We start from the raw sequence: 20,755 nt of genomic DNA on the forward strand, positions 1-20,755 counted from the left end.
TACAATAAACTCTAAGTGATGTATAAAATAACTTGACAGAAGTATCAATAAAGTGTTATTTCCCAGGAAGATAAGCTACTCCTCCCCAAACACATTACACATACATGCCAGATCTTCGCCATAAAAATATAGAATAAGGCTTCCTATAAAAGTTTGCCCAACCCTGCCATCAAATTAAGACAGGGGTGTCAAACTCACGGTCCGTGGGCCAAATGCATCACGCACTGGCCACACCCACCCCCGGTTTAGCAAAGGGGAAAAAAGTTGTGATATGTCACTTGACGACAATGTGACACCATGGGTTTGACACCCCTGAATTAAGACGTCCACTCTTCCTTCTATGGTGCTGGCAGAACTCCATTGGTATTACCATATTTTTCGGAGTATAAGACGTACCCTTTTCCCTCAAAAAACAGGCTGAAAATCTGGGTGCATCTTATACACTGAATACAGCATTTTTTGCCTCCCGAAACCACACCCCCTTCACCAAAATGGCCGTGCATAGCCTCTAGTAAGCTTTTAGAGAGCTCCTGGGAGCTGGGGAGGGCAGAAATGAGCAAAAAACAGTCCAGTTTTTGCTCAATTTTACCCCTCCCCCCAGCCCCCAGGAGCACTCTATAAGCTTCCTAAAGGCTATCCATGCACTTATTTTTATGAAAAACGGGCCCATTTTCATGAAAAACGGGGCATTTTTAGCTCGCTTTTGCCCCCCCCCCCCCGAGCACTCTTCAAGCCCCCTAAAGGCTATTCATGCCTTTTGGGGGGGGAAACGGGGCTGTTTTTTGCAAAAAAACGGCCATTTTTAGGAGGTTTGCAGAGTGCAAAAACTTTTTTTTACATTTGCCTCTTCAAAACCTTGATGCGTGTTATACTCCAGTGCGTCTTATACTCCAAAAATACAGTACCTGTTTGCCAAGATGGGGTGCGGAATTGGGACAGTAGGGAGGAAGCAGAAGGGCCTGGTTGTGGTGCCCGTGACTCCAGAGCTGAGATGAGGTTCATGACAGAGGCATCGGGGGTGGCACTGCTGGCATGATGGAGCCCAGTCTCAAATAAGCCAGAAAGACCTAAAGAATGAAATGAAAACGAAGAAATTAAATGTTGTGAAGTGCTGAGAATCAGTGAGGGGATGACAGATACAGCAAAAGAAAACAGGAAGAGGTTTGTCACAGGGGACAGGCAAGTGTTAGGGTTAGGGTTTAGGGTTACAAGCATTATGCCTCTCAAAGGAACCACGGAGTGACAAGACAAACATTGGAAATCAAAAGACACACCAACGATAATATACCTGTTTTAGTGCAAAAGGGAAGATTTCAATCAGTCAAAGGTCAGGCACATGCAGACAAAAGAGAAAAAATGAGAAGCTGTTGACCTAACCGATGTCTAGTAAAGGAGAGGGAAGAGTCAGACAAGCCAGAAATGAAGAACATGTGAGGAACTGGGAAACCTAAGGTTGTGCGACAGAAAAACCAACTCTGGCTCTTACAGAGGCTGAAGTGTAGGTTTTCAGAAATCCATCAAGCAGTGGTGTCCAAAATGTCTGTCTGCCTTATGCAGAGTTTATTTGGCTTTTATACAGTTTTAACAAGCAAAGCACAAAAAGCAACAGTATTGTTTTTGGTTTACTCCCTCATTTTTCCCTTGTGAATCCAGAAGGCTATCCCAGCCAAGGTTGAATCTCACATAACTCCCTGATACGGCCTGTCTCTGCTCAGGGAGATAATGGGCAAAAAGATAACTGGCCACTTGAGATCATGGCTGTAATGCGCATGTCTATATGTAACCTTTCCTCTTTTCCCAAATCTGGTTCTGCTAATTAGGTGAGCTTGTAGGTATCCAAGATAACCAGCTACTGAGATCATGGTAGCTTCCTACGCATGTCTTTACGTAAGGTTACCTCTCATTCCTTCACTGAAGAATGGAGGACGAAAGGATTTTTTATCTCAACAGTATGTTACTTTTCACATCTTAAATATGAGATACAGTTTTGGTTAACCAATACCAGCTGCCAATCAGAAAGAGAACCACACAGTAGAAAATGCCAAGAGTAAACAGTGGCTCTAGGTGGGGAACAGAAGAATTAAAGCATGAAAGGGGTTAACCTTCCTTAATTTTCCCTATGCCACTGTTCTAGTCGCCAGCCCAACCCATGTTCTAGTTAAGAAAAGATATGTTAAGCATATTTTTAAAAAGTAACATATCTTGGTAATACAGAGATTAGTCTTGGAATAAAAGTAAGTAAAATGAAGCTGAAACTAATGCAAAACAGTATCAGTGTATCCAGACCTGCACAGAGGGGACATATGAACAAGCGTGCAGAGAGGCAAGGAAGAGAAGACATGGTTAAAAACATTTCTCTTTCCAGACTTCAACGAGAATGGCAAGACCGCCACCATACCTGCTGGGTGATGGTTTGTGGCATAGCCCTGCAGAGGATGGGGAGCAGCATATGCTTGGCGGTGTAAAATATCTGTGTCTGGATGCGAGGTTCGGGATCCACCATACACCAAGCTGAATGAGAGAGAAACAAGGCTTCAAACATGGTAAAAGAGCTGAGATCTTTTAATATACCGCATTTTTCAGAGTATAAGATGCCCTCCCCACCCTAAAAGATTTGGGTGCATCTTATACAGCGAATGTAGCCCCACCCACCCACCAGCCCCCACCCTTTGGCCTCTGCCTCCCAGCAATTTACCTCCTTGCAGCAAATGGGTAAAATGAGGCTTGCAGAGACGGCAATAGGATATGGCAATCCCTGCAGCCTGAAACAGCTGATCGGGAGGCCCGTGCTGAAACTGAAATTGAAATGGGCTGTTTGCTGTAAGGAGGCAAATTGCTGAGAGGCAGAGGCAGATTTCTTTTTCTTGTGCTAATCAGGCTAAACTGAAACAGGCTGTTTGCTGTTAGGAGGTAAGTCAATAACTATAAATGCCTATACAATGTTCAAATTATTAGACTTATTTTTTAAAGACTGCTTTATTATTGTTCTAGACAACTTAACAAAATGAAGCAGCTTTTTAAAATAAATGCTTCGTCTGAAGAGGCCCAGTGCTATTGTATCTTCTTTTAAATAGCAGAGAATAACATATACTTCCAGAAAGCCACATCAATTTTAACAGCATCTGTACAAGTATAGTCTGAAATGTAACACCACAAACAGTGTATATCATCTGTACTGTTTGCTGTTTGCTGCAAGGAGGCAAATTGCTGGGAGGCAGATTTTTTACCCTTGTTTTCCTCCCCAAAAGCTAGGTGCGTCTTATACTTCGGAGCATCTTATACTCTGAAAAATATGGTATGCCACATTCAATATCCCAATTGAATACACCAGAATAGTTCCTTCAAAGATCATCAAGAGCAGGCTTCTTTTCCTGCTATTCTGATCTGTGAACTGAACCAAGAGCAGGGGAACAAAGAGGCAATCATTTGGAAAGCATTGACTTTGAGTACAAAGGAGTATCTAGTACTTGTCTACTTCTGAAGTTCAGATCTTCTGTTCATCTATGTTCTCTCTAGACCTTGGGGAATTGTAAGCATCACTCCATAACAGTAAGATGGGCTTAACAATTTTCAAGATGAAAATTATGACTTTGACTGAGACAGACCGCAAGCTTTGAAGCGTATTATGGGAATTAAACCAGAAGCACACAAACTTACGGAGCAACTTTCTTTCACTGTTTTTGAAGCTCAGAGGAATTTATTTATTTATTTATTTATTTATTTATTTATTTATTTATTTATTTATTTATTATTTATTTATTTATTTATTTATTTATTTATTTATTATTTATTTATTATTTATTTATTTATTCACATTTCTAAACCGCCCCCTCTCCCAAAAAGGGACTCGGGGCGGTGTACAGTCCACAATAGATCACAGATAAAATACAAATATAAATAGAACTATAAATATATGTATGTATGTGTGTGGAGGAGGTTAAAATTAAGAGTACTGTACAGAAGAATAAATATGAGGCTAAAAGCCCTAAAAACAATTAAAACTAAAACATTACCCTTAAAATAACCAGATGAGAATATACTACCAGGAGTTCATAGATGTAACATTTATAATCATGCCAGGCCAGCTAATCGGAACAGGTGAGTCTTCAATTTTTGTCGGAAGGAGCGGAGGTCCGAGGTGGTTCTAATGTCAGGGGGGAGGTCATTCCAGAGGGTTGGGCCCATCCCAACCTGCCTTGAACAGACTTCTCTGCTCAACCCAAGAGGAATCCACATACGCAGGAAAGTAGACTGGAATGTATAATCACCAATGATGCATGATGGGAAATATGGTTCCCAGGCCTTGGTTTTCCTCAGTATCTGACCTGTATCACTCCTCCCCCTACACCCCTTGCACAGGAAGACCCACTTGCCTAGCCCAGCAGCCAAACACAGCTGATGGAAGAATGTCCTCAAGCTTAATCTGTTTCCTGAGCCACAGGCACCACTGAAATATTGTTTTAATTGCAGTTCAATCAGCTCAGACCTGCTCTGACTATTGTACATAACCTGCCGTTCTTCTCAATCCTCTACCAGTCGAATATTCCTGAGTAAACTTCCCAAATATTTCCCCATTTAGTGTTATTAAAACAGACGCAAACTTAATTCCTAGATCAATTATGCAGCCCACTGTCAGAAAAAGATACACCCAGGAGGCCTTGTATTCTTTCTTACATTAAGATACAAATATCTGCTTTTCAGGCCCTATGGTTTCTAAGATGTTCCATGCCCTGGTCCTTGGCACCCTAGCACCACCACCTCCCCTATGAAAACACATACATGTGTCATAACATCCATGGTACAATCTGATAACTCTACTCACATATGCCTCACTGAATTCAGAGCTCTATCCCCCATATGTGAGTATATCAGCCTTCTCCAATCTGGTGCCCTGTAATGGGCTGAGAATACAACTTATAGAATTTCCAACCATAATTCCCTCAAGTCAGGGAAGGCTAGAATAGAGGATTACAGCCACAATCAAGTCTACAGCCATCCATTTGGACAGCAATTTCTTTACAAGAACATCAGGTGATTTTGTATGAGTCTCTGTTTTTAAATATATTTCTTTAAAATAGGACATCATATTCTCTAGCTCTTGAACATGTAGGTTTTGATCCTACACAACAGGCTATGCTCTTTTCTTCTAGACTCCCTTTGAGAACTGTGTATATAATTTATATGTAGTGCCACCCTCCCATCCTTCCAGCACCAAACCAACCAGACACCATTACTAAATCTGTGTGTTGTGGTATTCGCCACAATTATGCATGTGCCATACAAGAAGTGCAGGAAGAGTCCTGGGACAAGGGAAGTAGCATGGGGTGACACGCCTCTCTGTAAAGGGCAATAGAGGCAGGCATGACTTGCAGATCACTCACTGAAAGTAAGTGTGTCTGTCTCAGGAATGCAACTACCTGCAGGAAAGTTTAAAAAAACTTTCCTGTTCCCATTATTTCTAAAGAGGAAAAACCTTTTAAGTTAATGCAGATGACAAAGCAAGCATCTGAATGTTTGATAGCAGAGCACACTGCAGATGCTTGTTTCGGTACCTGACATTTTTTACAAAATACTGTAGTGTAGCCTGTGTCAAGAAGGAAAAAAAGTTTTATTTCCATTACTTTGTATTGCAATTTTTAATATGTTAAAAGGTTGTTGACAACTTGGCATAAAGTTCAGCAGCTCGGAGTTTTTTCAGGACCGAGAGTACAAGTTTTATGTGTTCCTCGAGTGTTTCCATGTACACGAGGATGTCACCAGGTAAACTAACACCCCCTTGTACAGGTGTTCATGTAGCACCTCATTAATCAACTGCATAAAAACGGCTGGCACCCCCTGTAGTTCAAAGGGGAGCACTCTAAACTGGAAACACCCCAGAGAGCAGTTGAAAGCAGTCTTCCACTCATCCCCTTCTTTTATTCGGACCCAGTAATAGGCCTCCCTTAAATCTAATTTTGTGAAAAATTTCCCCTTTGCCAAGTGCGCCAACATGTCCTTCATGGGGGGCAAAGGGTACATGTTTTCCATGCAAATGGTGTTCAAGTTTTTATAGTTCACACATAAGCGCAGAGAGCCATCTTTTCTCTTGGAATAAGACCGGTGCAGCCACCCGTCGCCTAGCTGGTTGAATGAACCCCCTCTTTAATTTTTTATCAATGAAGTTGCGTAATTCCTCCAGTTCGCGTGGGGTCATCGAGTAAATCTGTGGTTTAAGGAGTTTCTCCCCTCGGAGGATCTCTATGCCGCAATCTGTGGCGCAGTGGGGGGGAAGCTTGTCGAAACCCCTTTCACTGAATGCCTCTTTTGAGGTCCCAATATTCTTTCGGAATTCTTTCCTCTCCCCCAATTTTCTCACGCGTGACAACTGCTAAGTCCATTGCAGCTCTGGCTAGGTGGGAAGTCTTTCCCTCCCCTTCTGTTGGCTTAGCCGAATGGATGCGTACCCACCCTTTCCACCAGTTCACGTGTGGGTTCCATTTCCACAACCAAGGTAATCCCAGTATGAGAGGCCGTTTCATCTCTGGTGCCACGATGAAACTCAGGGATTCTTGGTGGTCCCCCATCCACATCTTCACCGGTTCGGTTACAAAATGAACTGCCCGCCCCCAGCAATTGACCCATCCAGCTGGCAAAAGGCAATGGGTACTTTCATAGTTCTCAGTCTTAGACCCATTTTCTCCACCACCTCCGTGCTGATTACACATCGGGTGCATCCAGAGTCTAAAAGGGCCAGCGTTTTCCCCTGGGCTCCAGTTGAGGGTACTTTTAATTCTACTGGGATGGTCATGGGGCCCAATCAGGGAATTACCAAGTGGTCATCATCTGAATCAGTTTCACTTTCTCGCACGGAAAAGGAGGGTTCCTTCTCATCCTGGTCTGGAGGAAGGACATCAGCACCTTCCACAGCGGTTTCACAGCGTCTCCCTAGCTGCCAGCCGGTTTCTTCCCACCAGTCGGGGTCGGTTTTGGGCCAAGTCTAGCGTAGCAGTTGGGCTCCCAATGCCCTCCTTTCCTGCTCTTGGTGCCTCCTCGGACCACCCCCGCATATGCACAAACGGCTCACGAAACTCCTGAGTGTACTCAGCCTCAGGCCTCCCCTCCTGGGTTAAGGGTTTCATCCTGCTTCTTGCCTTTTGATTTAGGAGGGGGTCATCAAAGCGTTTCCTCAGAGCTGTCATAAACACCTTGCAATCCCTCAGCGGGGGGGGGGGGGGAATCATCATTACGCAAAGTTACCATCCAGGCAATCGCTTTGCCTTCCAAAGCCATAGTAACACTTCTCACTTTGGCCACTTCTGATGGGAAATCCTCACCATAATATTGCATGTAATCCCAAACTTACACTAAAAAAGCCCTCAGTTCCCTGGGATCTCCTTTGTACTTCACTCCAAGAGGAGGAATCTTTGGCATTTGGTGCTTTCGGGGGTTCCCCCCCCTTCTTGGAAGAGCTTGAATTGCTGCTGCTGCTGCGGCTGGGGCCCCTCCCTCTTGCCCAGCACTGGTAACCGTTCCATGGGATGTTTCAGGGCTAGCCAGGTTTTCTGCTCCCCCCTCTGCCTGCTCGGCTAATCCACTCCCACTTTCAGCGAGACTTACACGGAAGTGGCATTGTTCCCAAGCCTCCTGAAGAAGGTGTAAATCATGGGTCATCATGAGATCTTCTTTCAGCTGCCTGCCAGTCATCCTCTGGTTGTCGGCTGGTTGTGACCCCTGCCATCGTCTTCTCCTGCTTGCTGCAGGGGTTAGACATTTGGGTGCTCCCCCCACGGAAGCTTTTAACTCTGGGATGAGTGCGAAGTGAGATCTTGCTTAATGTCAGGCATGCCTCCTTCAATATCCAAGAAAGAAAAACCTCAACTCCATTTGATTAGAGATAAAGTACTTTTACTAGATATGAAATGAAAGCAGTAAAAAGGAAAGCAAGATCTGAGCCAAAAAGGCGCGAACATGTACATATCAAACGTTTACCCAGCACCCTCCCCCCAATTCCCCAACCGAATGTCCAATCGGCTGGCACCCCCTTTTTCTATGCTGACTTAAGAGCAGATTAATAATTGAAGTCCTTCTCCAGAGCAGCAGTCCTCAGTTTGCAAGCATTTGGTTTCTCTGCTGGTCTCAGTAAAGCATCCTGCCTTTTATATTTCTTTCTCCTCTTTTTTTCCTGCTTCTAGGACAAGGCTGCCCAACAATGATCCATCTTTATTACAGTCTTTTCAGTTACATTTGTAGGCTTTTGAACAATTGCATTTGCATTTCAGGAAAGGCATGGCAAACGTTTTGAGGCTTTGCGGGCTAGTGGGTTATTAAAACACACACTTTCATTGTCCAACTCATAGTTCTACTGTATGTGTATCCTTCTCTTTGTTGGCTCCCTTTGAAAGGAGTGATCTTGAATTTGATGGAGATGCCTTTCTTCCCTTTCAAAATACAGGTATAGGTGTGCATACAGTGCACTCTCTATTGCCTGTATTGCAGATTTTATGTAAAAAGGTACTTCAGAGCATGTGCAGAATACATATTTTGACAAGTCTTTGTTCTTCATCTTCCATACAGCAAGACTACATCAGTCTAAGGTTGGCGGTTAAGTCAAAGGGCACACTTTTCAAGGAGCCTTGAGGACTGATTTTTTTCTGAGTAAAAGGTAAGTTGGCTCTATCGTTGGGTCAACAAATGGCTTTTGAGGTAGCCTTGGAAGTAAGTCTCAGTAGTCCACAGCATTTGTATTCACTCACATGCACTAAAATGCAATAATTTAAATACCAACAGCCTTAGAAAAATGCTTCTCCCCCCCCTTCAGTTTGTGAAATCTTTCTGGTGTAGGAACCTAAAAGTAAACCTTTCAACAGATTTAACAGTTGAACAGCTGTTAGCAAGTTTAATTTGAAGAGTCACAGAATTAGCTGGTGTGAGAAGACTATGTGATAGGATAGTTTGAAGCTGAGAAGACCATGATATAAAGTCCCTTGTTTTCTTTCTAAATTAACTTGGCCTCCTCGGTCTAAATTGGTTCTAATTCATGTCTTCTGATTTTTCCATCTTTTGCTTGACCTTTAAGGGTCAAATCTCATGCTTTCCTTCCCAGATTTACTGGAAACTTGTGGTACCCTTAGGATGTAGAGCTATTGATGTCAGTATGCATGCTTTGCTTGTAGTGTATATTACATGTAGATCTTGGATCCTCCAAAGTGAGTATTTCTTCTCTTATAAATCATAGTATCCAAAGTGAACATTTCTTCCCTTATAAATCACAGTATACTATGATATCTCATATGCATACAGAATACAATTAGATCTGATACTATACATTACTGAGACATACTGTATATTCCATCTAAGATTGTACTGGTTGGTCTGTTGCTGGGATTTTTGCAATTAGTACCTTTTCTTTAACACTGAGATTACTCAAATATTGACTAAAACATCTATAAGTAGTTTAAATAATACAGCTTTGCATGTATTTGCATATTTCTATAATGTGTATTGTTTTAAAGCATGAAAAGAAAGTACAGTAAACTAGACAAGTCAATCAGCTGATCCCAAAACCTGGATTGACAAGTCATGTCATCTACCTGCTGAAATTTTGCTAGGAACTGATACTTGTCTTCAATGATGCTGTGTTCTGCATCCACTATGAAATACATGTTTGCATGGCAGCGCAAGTGACTGAAGTAAAGATTAAGCACTACTAGTTTATAACGTTGAATGTTGAAAGGCTGGAAATCTGGTTGGTTGGCTGCTTTGTGTGGAAGGTAGGTTCTTTGTGTAACAGTTGTACTTTGTGATGCTGCATGCATTTTTTTTCACTCACTTCTATAGCTTGCAGTCCTTATTTCATATGCTTCTTGCATCTGTGACCTGCTTATTGGTAGCACTCTGAATGCTGTATAGTTTGGCAAAGGCTTTACTGTATTAGTGTTGTAGGCCAACAGCGACCGGCTCAGCTGTTGGTGGAATCTGACAGCGATGAACACTATGGGACTGCCCTGGAGGCTGAGGAAGACTCTGGGTTGTGTTCGGAGTCAGAGCAGGGACTAGAGAGGCCTGTTGGCCACCAGGTGGCGTCTGAGTCAGGGAGCAGTGAGGAAGAACAGAGGGAGGCTGTCCCTGACATACGTATGCGTAGGGCTGCGAGGAGGAGGGAGCAGCTTTGGAAAAAGGATCACAGAAGGAAATAGGAACAGGTGGCTACTGATTGGCCCCTCCCAGAGAGCTTATAGGTGGGGCAATGGGAGGGGAATTTTGCAGGAAACAATTTACTGATCCAGCCGTAGAGAAAGATTGGGAGAATTTCGTGAGTTCAAGCCTTGTTTCATAGAGATAGCTTTCTGGGCTCCCAGCCAAGGGGTTGCTTATCTCCTTCCTTAGTTGTGGCAGACAGCCAAGTCTGCATCCGTATATATTGTAGAGGCTTGGGACAGAACAATTAGCAACTAGAATAGAATAGACTAACAGACTTGGAAGGGACCTTGGAGGTCTTCTAGTCCAACCCCCTTGTTAGACAGGAAACTCTATACCATTTCAGACAAATGGATATCCAACATCTTTTTAAAAACGTCCAGTGTTGGAGCATTCACAACTTCTGGAGGCAAGTTGTTCCAATGATTAATTGTTCTGTCAGGAAATTTCTCCTTAGTTCTAAGTTGCTTCTCTCCTTGATTAGTTTCCACCCATTGCTTCATGTCCTGCCCTCAGGTGCTTTCGAGAATAGTTTGACTCCCTCTTCTTTGTGGCAGCCTCTGAGATATCGGAACACTGCTATCATGTCACCCCTAGTCCTTCTTTTCATTAAACTAGACATACCCAGTTCCTGTAACCGTTCTTCATATGTTTTAACCTCCAGTCCCCTAATCATCTTTGTTGCTCTTCTCTACACTCTTTCTAGAGTCTCCACATCTTTTTTACATCATGGTGAACAAAACTGGATGCAGCATTCCAAGAGTGGCCTTACCAAGGCATTATAAAGTGGTATTAACACTTCACGTGATCTTGATTCTATCCTTCTGTTTATGCAACCTAGAACTGTGTTGGCTTTTTTGGCAGCTGCTGCACACTGCTGTCTCATATTTAAATGGTTGTCCACTAGGACTCCCAAGATCTCTCTCACAGTTACTACCATTGAGCAAGGTATCACATATACTGTACCTTTGCATTTTGTTTTTCTTGCCTAAATGTAGAACCTTACTTTTTTCACCATTGAATTTCATTTTGTTATAGTGCCCAATGTTCCAGTCTGTCAAGATCCTTCTGTATCTTAAGCCTATCTTCTGGAGTGTTGGCTATTCCTGCCAGATTGGTGTCATCTGCAGATTTGATGAGTTCCCCATTTATCCCCTTGTCCAAGTCATTGATGAAGATGTTGAAGAGTACTGGGCCCAAAACAGAGCCTTGGGGTACTCCACTGCATACTTCCCTCCATGTAGATGCAGTTCCATTGAGGACTACACGTTGAGTGTGGTTGGTCAGCCAGTTACGAATCCATCTGGTGGTGATGCTGTCTAATCCACATTTTTCTACTTTATCTAGTAGTAGGTTATGGTCTACTTTATCAAATGCCTTACTGAAGTCCAAGTAAATTATATCGACAGCATTCCTCTGGTCCACTAATTTTGTCACTTTGTCAAACAATGCAATAAGATTAGTCTGGCATGACCTGTTTTTGACAAATCCATGTTGGCTTTTGGTTATTACTTGGTTTGCTTCTAGGCGTTCGCTGATTTGTTGCTTATCTTTTCCAGAATCTTCCTTGCTATTGAGGTCAGGCTGATAGGTCTGTAGTTTCCTGGATCTTTTTCCTTTTTTGAAGATGGGAAGTACATCAGCTCTTTTCCAGTCCTCTGGCAGTTCCCTGGTGCTCCAAGATCTCTGAAAGATATAGTTCAGTGGTTCTGAGATCTCGTCTGCCAGTTCCTTCAGAACCTTGGGGTGTAATCCATCCGGTCCTGGTGATTTGAACTCGTCTCGGAGAGACAGGTGTTCACTTACCATTTTCTTCTGTATTTTAACTTGTGTTCCTAATCTGTTTTTTGTGGTGCTGTTTTTGATAGGTTGGACTGTTTTTTCCCTTTGTGTAAAGACAGATGCAAAAAATGAATTAAGTAGTTCTGCTTTCTCCCTGTTGCTTGTCACCTTTTTGCCACTTTCTCCTAGCAATGGACCAATTGCTTCCTTGAGTTTTTTCTTGTTTTTAACATGTTGGAAGCTTTTTTTGTCATTTTTTGGTTTTGTCACAAGCCTTTCTTCTTAGCTTACCTCACTTCATCTTTACAGGCTCAGGCTATTTGCTGATACTCTGCCTTAGTTATGTGTCCCTCTTTCCACTTTTTATACAGTACTTGTCCTTTTTGTCATTCAATTTGTCAAAGAGTTCTTTATGTAGCCATGCTCGTTTCTTTTGAAAGCTGTTATTTTTCTTCTTCATTGGTATTGTGGTAGACTGGGCTTTTATAATCTCACTTTTCAAAATTTCCCAAGCTTCTTGAGTTGTTTTCCCCTTGAGGATTCTCATCCATGGAATCCTTCCCAAGCTCTCTCTAAGTTTATTGAAATTAGCTCTCTTAAAGTCCAAGACTCTAGTTTAACTTTGTTCTACTACTTGTGCTTGCATAATGTTGAATTCCAATATTTGCCCCCAAGGTTCCTGTAGCTTCAACATCTTCTATCATTTCCTCTCTGTTAGTGAGAATTAAGTCCAATATGGCTGATCCCCTTGTTCCCTTCTCTACTCTTTTGGAAACAAAGTTGTCTGCTAGATTTCTTAGGAACCTGTTGGATCTTCCACTTGGTGCAGAGTTTGTCTCTCAGTTGATGTCAGCTTAGTTAAAATCCCCCATTAACAGGGGTCAGCAATCTGCGGCTCTGGAACCGCATGTGGCTCTTTCATCCCTCTGCTGCGGCTTCGTGTGGCTGGTCGGCTCCACAATTGATAGGGCTTTCAGTTAGGACAGGTAGAGGAAAAAGGATGCCACACTAGGAGGAGACTCTATGGTGGGGGAACCGACTTCTGGTCTGCAGAGGAAAAAGGACGTCACGCTAGGAGGAGACTAAGATGGGGGAAACGAACTTCCTGTCGGCTCCAGAATTGAACGGGGGGCTTCGGGTTAGGACCTTTGTGGCTCTTTTAATCTTTAAGGTTGTCAGCCCCTACCCATTACTATTGTGATGTGCTTCCTACATACCTTAGTTAGCTGACTAGCAAAAAGTTCATCTATTTCTTCTGTTTGGTTGGGTGGCCTATAGTATGCACCTATGGCAATGTCATTTCCCCCCCTTTAATAATGATCCAAATGCATTCAAGATAATTTAACTCCAAACCACAGTAATAGTCCAGTCAAACTCCGGTCGTGCAAAAGAGCGATAGAGAAAAACTCTGCCTCGAGGGACCCAGAAGCGTTGCGGCGAGAACTGCTGGGGAAATAGCAAGCTCTCACAAGCTATGCGAAAACCCAGCTGGCAAGCCATCATCAAGAGGTCCTTTGTGGACCAGAACGGTCCTGTAAGGATGGGGCACAAGGAGAGGCATTTCGGACATCTGTGGGGAGCGAGGCAAGCTCCCCAACAGGTCTGATTCCAAGCTCTCTGGAGATCAGCGGCAGGGGTGGAGGCCTTCTTCGTATGACCGCTCTGGAGTCGGAGCATCTGGAACAAGATTTGTGCAGGGGTGGAGAAGTGGACGGAGTGTTTGATCCAAAGGAAGATTGGCCGATGTAAGAGTAAGATAAACAAATTTTGGAGTTAAAAAATTTCCCGGAGCTAAACTAGCGGCTAAATGTCACTCAGAATATGGAGGACGGAAAGAAAGGAGGGGAAAACTATCAGTGAGAGAGTACTGAGACCAAGAAGAGCTTTGTTAATAAATTTGGAATTGCAAAAACCTAAAGCTAAAAAAAGGGGGAATATCAGGAAAATTGGAATATGGACTTTGAACTTTTAGTTCGACTAACAACAAGATTTGACAAATTAGTGATCTGATTACATAAAGGAACAATATACGCCACCTACTGGAGAGAGGAAACATAATACCATCTTGGAACGAAGGAATAGAAGAAGGGTGTGGTCTGTCTTTTCACTTGATTTTATTTTATTTACACTGGAAGAAAATATAGAACTTTTGGACTTTGGAAAAATATTGGATTATCTTGAGATCTGATATCAAAGAGAAGAACTAAGAACAAGGACTAAATTAATTGTGGTAAAATATAAAAATATTAAAAGTGTATTAAATTTGATCATGTACGGTGGGATGTTAGAGGAGTTGTTGGAAATGTTAAAAAGTGCATGAGCAACATTAAAAGGTAACAAAGAGGTAGAAAAGAAACCAGAAAAATTGTTGAAAGTGGAGACAGGAGGGGAACAGACAGTCAATGTAAATGAACAAGGAATTAACAAGGTAGAAATGGAAAATAAAACTCAATGGGGTAAAGGCACAATGACAGCAGAGAAGAAAAAAGGGCATCCGAAAAAGAAATTAGCCAAAAATAAAGAGAAAAATAATGGGAGATGGGAAAGAGAAATTTAGGGGAGAGATACTCAAAAAATCTATTGAAAAGTGAGAGGGAAAATACAGAAGATATGACACATAAAAAGAAGAAAAAGAGAAAAGAAAATTTAGAAATAGGAGAATAGTAGAATGATATGATCCAGTAGAGAGATTGTTAACAAGGTAAAAATATGTTTTAAACAAAATATGTGGGAATTATATTAAGAACGTTAAAGCTGATAAATAATTGTTATGTTGATTAAATAAAACTTGGAAATTTGAAACTTGGAAGATTCATATTGTTAATGGAAAATAGATGGAAAATAAATGATAAACTGTTTATTTTTAAAGAGAAAGAAAAATTATACTGTTTGTACATGTTAAAAACTAGAAATTGGAAAATATGAGAAAAAATGTAATATGGATAAAATTGGAAATAATGGAAATATAATGTAAAATGAATTGTTTTTTGGTGGGAATGTTAAAGGGGGAATTCGGACAATACTCTGTTCACAAAAGAATTTTTATTATGTAACAAAAATTAATTAAAAAATTAATTAAAAAAAGATAATTTTCATCATTGTTGTGCTCTATTTCTGTAAAGATGTAGTTATTTCTTATATATAGTTCAACTCCACCTCCTCTTTTATTTGGTCTATTTCTTTTAAATAATTTAAATCCCTCTAGCTGTGTGTTCCATTTGTGAGTTTCATCCCACCAAGTTTCCGTAATGGCAACAATATCATGTCTGCCCTCATTTACTTGAATATCTAATTCATCCTGTTTATTCCTCATACTCTGTGCATTGGTGTATAGACATTTGAGTCCATTTTGATTGACCCTGTGTTTACTGTCTACATAACCTGTGTTGTGCCTGACTGCCCCTACTTTCTTGCCACCTGTTTGATTAGTGCACATGGTATGGCACTCACAATTACAGGCTTGGTTTTGCTTGACAGCAAGTTTGATAATCTTACCCGCACAAACATCTATGTTACATGCACTGATAACCCTATCAATTTTAGATTGCTGGGGACAGAAATATTCTGTACAAATTAATTCTCTGTCCCAGCTGTTCAGTTTAAATGTTTATCCAGAAAATCTGTGAATTTAATGCCAAGTAACTCAGTCCCTTTCTTTGATGGATGCAACCCATCTCTTTTGTACAGTTTTTCATTGGACCAGCTGCAGACATCATGACTAATAAAACCAAAGCCTTCCCTTTTACACCACTCCTTTAGCCACACATTAAACTCCACTACACGCTGGCCTTTCCCTTTTTGTTCCTTATATACTGGTAAAATCTCTGAAAAGATAAGCCTAGGAGGGCGGGAATGATGTCGCGGTGACACGACATGCCTCACTGGAAACTAAATGGAACTGTCAAAATCCGATCAGCACTCCACTGATCTCAGGGAGCCCGCAATCTCCCTGATTGATCTGGAGAAGTGTGACCCTATTCCACCTCCAGAAAAAAAGTGTCAAGGAGGGCTTCTAGAACCATTATTAAAATAAGAAATTGGCTTAAAGGACTTGTTGAAAGAGCATAGTTAGAAAACCGGACTGGAGAGAACCCGGAAGAGTCGCAGTGAGAACAGCTGGGGAAATAGCGAGCTCTGTGGATTTTTGAAGTGGACTGGACTATTTTGGGACCTGATATTAAAGAGTGGAACTAAGAAGAAGGACTGAATTAATTGTGGTAAAATATAAAGATACTAAAAGTGTGTTAAACCTGATCATGGTGGGTGGGATGTTTGAGGAATTGTTGGAAATGTTAAAAAATGCACGAGCAATTTTTAATAAAGTTAAAAATTTGTAATAAAGAGCCAGAAATGGAGCCATAAAAATTGTGGAAGGTGGAAAAAGAAAACTTGGGGGAGAGCCATTCAAACAATCTATCGAAAAGTGATAGAAAAAATTCAGAAGAGAAGATATAAGATATATAAAAAGAAGAAAAAGAGAAAAGAAAATCTAGGAATTGGAGATTAGTAGAATGAAATATAACTAGTAGAATGAAGTGAAATATTTTAAACATGGCAATAGTATGTATCTAATTAAGATGTGTGTAACCTATATTAATACTTTTAAGTGTGCAAAGTAATTATGTTAAATGCTTACTATATAAAATCTGAAATTGAAGATATATGTCATTTGTAGAAAATAAATGAAAAGGGAATGATAAATTTGGTTTATTTTTAAAAGGAAGAAAAATGATATTGTTTATGTATATAATAAAAATTAAAAGTTGGAAAATAAGAGAAAAAAAGGTAATACGGCAAAAATTGGAAATGGAAATATAATGTAAAATGAATTGTGTATATGTGAAAATGTTAAAGGGGAAATTTGTACAACACTTTGTTCATAAAAGAACGTTTAATAAGACAACAAAAAAATAAAAATAAAACTTTGAAAAAAGAAAAGAAAACCGGACTGGGTATTTTAACTTTCAAGTTTGAAACTATTGTACATTATAAAAACTGATTATATGGACTTTTTTCTTTTTCTTTTTTCTCATAAATATTGCATTTTACAACTTGCATTGGGTATACCAGTGATAACGAACCTTTTAGACACCGAGTGCCCAAACTGAGTGCGTGCACATGCCCAAATATGGATATGCACGCACGCATGCATGGACTTGCATGCACGGACACGCATGCATGTTTAGCAGAGATATGAAGACCAGCTGGCCAGCGAGAAGCAGGGCATTTGAACACCGTCAGCACAGCAAGAGGTAAAATATTTTTATTTTGTGAGCTTCTGTTCCGTCATTTGCGAAATGGCACGGAGATCTGATCCGGGGCAATGGTGTGCATGCCAGCAGAGAGGGCTCTGCATGCCAGCTCTGGCACATAGGTTCGCCATCACGGAGGTATACAGTTAAAGGAGGAAGAAAGAGAGAAGCAGAGTAACAGGCAAAAGTTAAAATTGGAAGACATAAGAGAGAAAGGGGAAAATATACAAGCAGACAAATAACCTTGGGAGCCTATGAATATTATGACAAGAAGTTGTTTTGGCTGAAGAACTAAAATAGAGAGTGGAACTCTGGAAATTATTATTATAAATAGTGTAGCTCTTGGAACTTAAATGGAAAAAACCAGATAAAGCAAATAGAAGCTGAACAGTAAAAGAATTTCCTTTCTCTCTGATTTGGGTTCTTTTTTTCCCTTTTTCTTTTTTTCCCCCTTTTGCTCTATGAACTCTCTCTTTGGATATAAAATAACTGGTGGTTGAACTTTTGGGTTTGGTGGGCTGATTTGGATTACAATTTGCTATTTTATTAATTCCTTTCCTTGTGGAAAATTGGATTATGGTTTGAAGAACCTGAAGAAAAGAAGGTCTCTACAAATTGATAAGATTTGGATTAAAAGTCATATTTTTATCTTGGATTATAACTGAACTTTACCCCTTTTTTGGTGGATTACAAATACTAAAATATTTAAAAATGAAGAAAACAACTTCAGCACCATCCTCAGGATCGTCTGCAGCTTCCAGTCCTGTGGGTCAGAGGACTCTGGAGGCCATGTTACAACAAGAGAAGACCAACGTTATGCAAGCAGAATTAAAAACCATGATACAAGCCCTTCATGAGGACATGTAGGAAAGAATAGGGAAAGTAGATGAGAAAATAGAGAAAGTAGAAGGAAAATTAGAGAATTTTCAACGATGGCAAAAAACGAACAACGTATACAAAAAGTAGAAGAGAAAGTGAAATCAACAGAAAAAAGAGTGGGAGAGCTTAATCATAGACTTACACTGGCAGACCAAAATAAAGAAAAAATAATATCTTTAGAGATGGGTAGGACAGATTATTATTTGCGATTTCAAAACATGGAAGAAGAAAAGGGAGAAAACTTAGTGGAGATAATGCAGAATTGTTGGCGGAAGATTTGGAGGTGCCCAAGGAAAATTGTTTGGCTGAGATCGAAGAAATATTTAGAGTGCACACCAGATATGCGATGAGAAATAGACTTCCTAGAGAGTTTCATGTGAGATTCACTAAGAAAGCAATAAAAACAGATATTTTGCAGAGAGCGAGAGATGATCCCTTGAAATATAAAGGGAAAGAAATAGTAGTTTTAAAACAAATTCTGAGAAGAGTTAGAGAATTAAGGGAGGAATACCAGTTTTTGACAAAGTACCTAATTAAAAAGGGAGTGAACTTTAGATGGCTGATACCAGAGGGAATATTGGTGACTTGGCAGGAGCAAAGACATAGATTAGATTCAATAGAGAAGGCGGAACTATTTTAGGAGGAGTATTTGAGACCACAAGAGGAAGAGAGAACGAGAGAGGAAAGAGAGAATAGATGTAAAGAATCCATTGGAGAAAGAGATACACAACAAAAAGAAGATGCAAGAGATCGGGAGGAAACAGCAATAAGAGAAGGAGCAAAGGCAAAAAAGCAAGAGAGATAAGAGTGACCAGAACAGCAAAACCCATTTATAAGTAGAATCATGGAAGAAGAAATAAAGTTAATGTCAATAAAGATAAATGGACTGAATTTGGCAATAAAAAGGAAAATGACCTTTAGCAAATTAGAAAAATTAAAATTGGATATAATTTGTTTACAGGAAGGTCACATCAAAAAGCAACATAATGAAGTATTGGAACATCCGAAAATTGGGAAGTTATATGCCTCTCTCCCACAACAAAGTAAGAGGGGAGTAGCGCTCTACATTAAAGAGACAATAAAGGCCAAACAAATCTTCATGGACGAGGAAGGGAGGATCCTAATGCTGGAGATAACGATGAACTACAAACAGATACTTTTAGTGGCAATATATGCACCAAGTAATAACCAAGAGGATTTTTATGGTAAACTGCACAAGAAAATAATAGAATTGGAGTACAAAAATATATGCATTGTAGGAGATTTCAATGCAATTATTGATGCGGAATTGGACTATAAAACTAGAAAAATAAACAAGACAGCTAGGAAAACCCTTCCAAAAGCTTTATTCAAAAAGGTGGAAGAATTAGGTATTGAAGATGCCTGGCGAGGAACTCACCCAGAGAAAAATCAATATACATTTTACTCAAATAGATATATGTCTTGGTCCAGAATAGATATGATGTGGACATCAGCAAAGTTAATACCTAATATACAAGAAATAAACATTAAAACAAGTATCTGGGCAGATCATAACCCGATAAAAGTTATATGGAGGGGAGAAAAAAAGAAGTTAAGATGGACAATTAATCCATCAATATTAAAAGAAAAGGAATTTATTCAATTTATGGATAGAGAACTGGACTTTTTCTTTAAAGAGAATAGAAAAGAAGAAACTCCATTACAGAATGTATGCGATACAGCAAAAGCATACATCAGAGGATTAACCATAACATATGTGGGAAAGAGAAATAAAAAGAAGAGACAAGCTCAAAAGAAATTAGAAGAGGAATATAGGAGGTTAAAGACAGAATTACAAACAGATCCACAAAAAAGAATATAAAAAATCAAATGGACTTAAAAAAACAAGTTGAACTTAATAGATAAAGAAGAGTCAGCACAAAAGATTAAAAGATCTAAACATTTTTTTTTGAAAACGCAAATAAGCCAGAAAGATGGTTGGCGTATAGATTGAAAAAGGAGAAAGAAACGAAATTGATTTATCAACTAATAGATGATGAAGGGACCTCTTGCTATCGAAACGATGATAAAAAGAAAATAATTCATGATTATTATGAAAAACTATATGATCAAGAGACAATTCCAGAGGAAAAAATAAAACAATACTTAGAAAAAGCAGAGTTACCCATAGTACCAGAAACAGTTAAAGAAGCATTAGAAGAAAGAATAACAACGATGGAACTAACAGAAGCAATTAAAAGAAAAAAGAATGGCAAAACACCAGGTCCAGATGGGTTACCAGCAGAGCTACAGTATATAAAACCTTACAAAATTTTATAACTAACTCAATGATGGAAGTATTTAATGAATTACTGTTAGAGGCGAAGGTACCCAATTCTTGGATGGAAGCATACATTACTCTCATACCGAAAGAAGACTCAGACTTGCAACGGATAAAAAATTATAGATTAATATCTTTATTGAATGCAGACTACAAAATATTTACTTCAATAATTGCAGAAAGACTAAAGAGATTCTTAAACCAATTTATACATGCAGATCAAAATGGCTTTTTACCTAAGAAACAAATCAAAGATAATATAAGAATAATCTTGAACACAACTGGAATACTACGAAGTGCATCCAGAGAAGCAAATGGCATTGATTTTCCTTGATGCACAGAAGGCGTTTGACAACGTGAACTG

At 39.9% G+C, this 20,755-nt stretch overlaps 1 protein-coding gene across 1 annotated transcript in view; it reads right to left on the reverse strand.

Annotated features, from left to right (window-relative positions):
• Positions 1 to 20,755, reverse strand: part of LOC309400680 (proline-rich protein 12-like) — a 199,026-nt gene that overhangs the window by 120,692 nt on the left and 57,579 nt on the right. Inside the window, exons 2-3 of the mRNA XM_081969277.1 lie at positions 2,399 to 2,511; positions 906 to 1,067 (exon numbers count right to left, since the gene is read on the reverse strand). Coding sequence (XP_081825403.1) covers positions 906 to 1,067; positions 2,399 to 2,511 — 275 coding nt within the window. The remainder of the gene's footprint in view (positions 1 to 905; positions 1,068 to 2,398; positions 2,512 to 20,755) is intronic.

This window comes from Natrix helvetica (genome assembly GCF_964273705.1).
Source record: "Natrix helvetica genome assembly, chromosome: W".
Lineage (NCBI taxonomy): Eukaryota > Metazoa > Chordata > Lepidosauria > Squamata > Natricidae > Natrix > Natrix helvetica.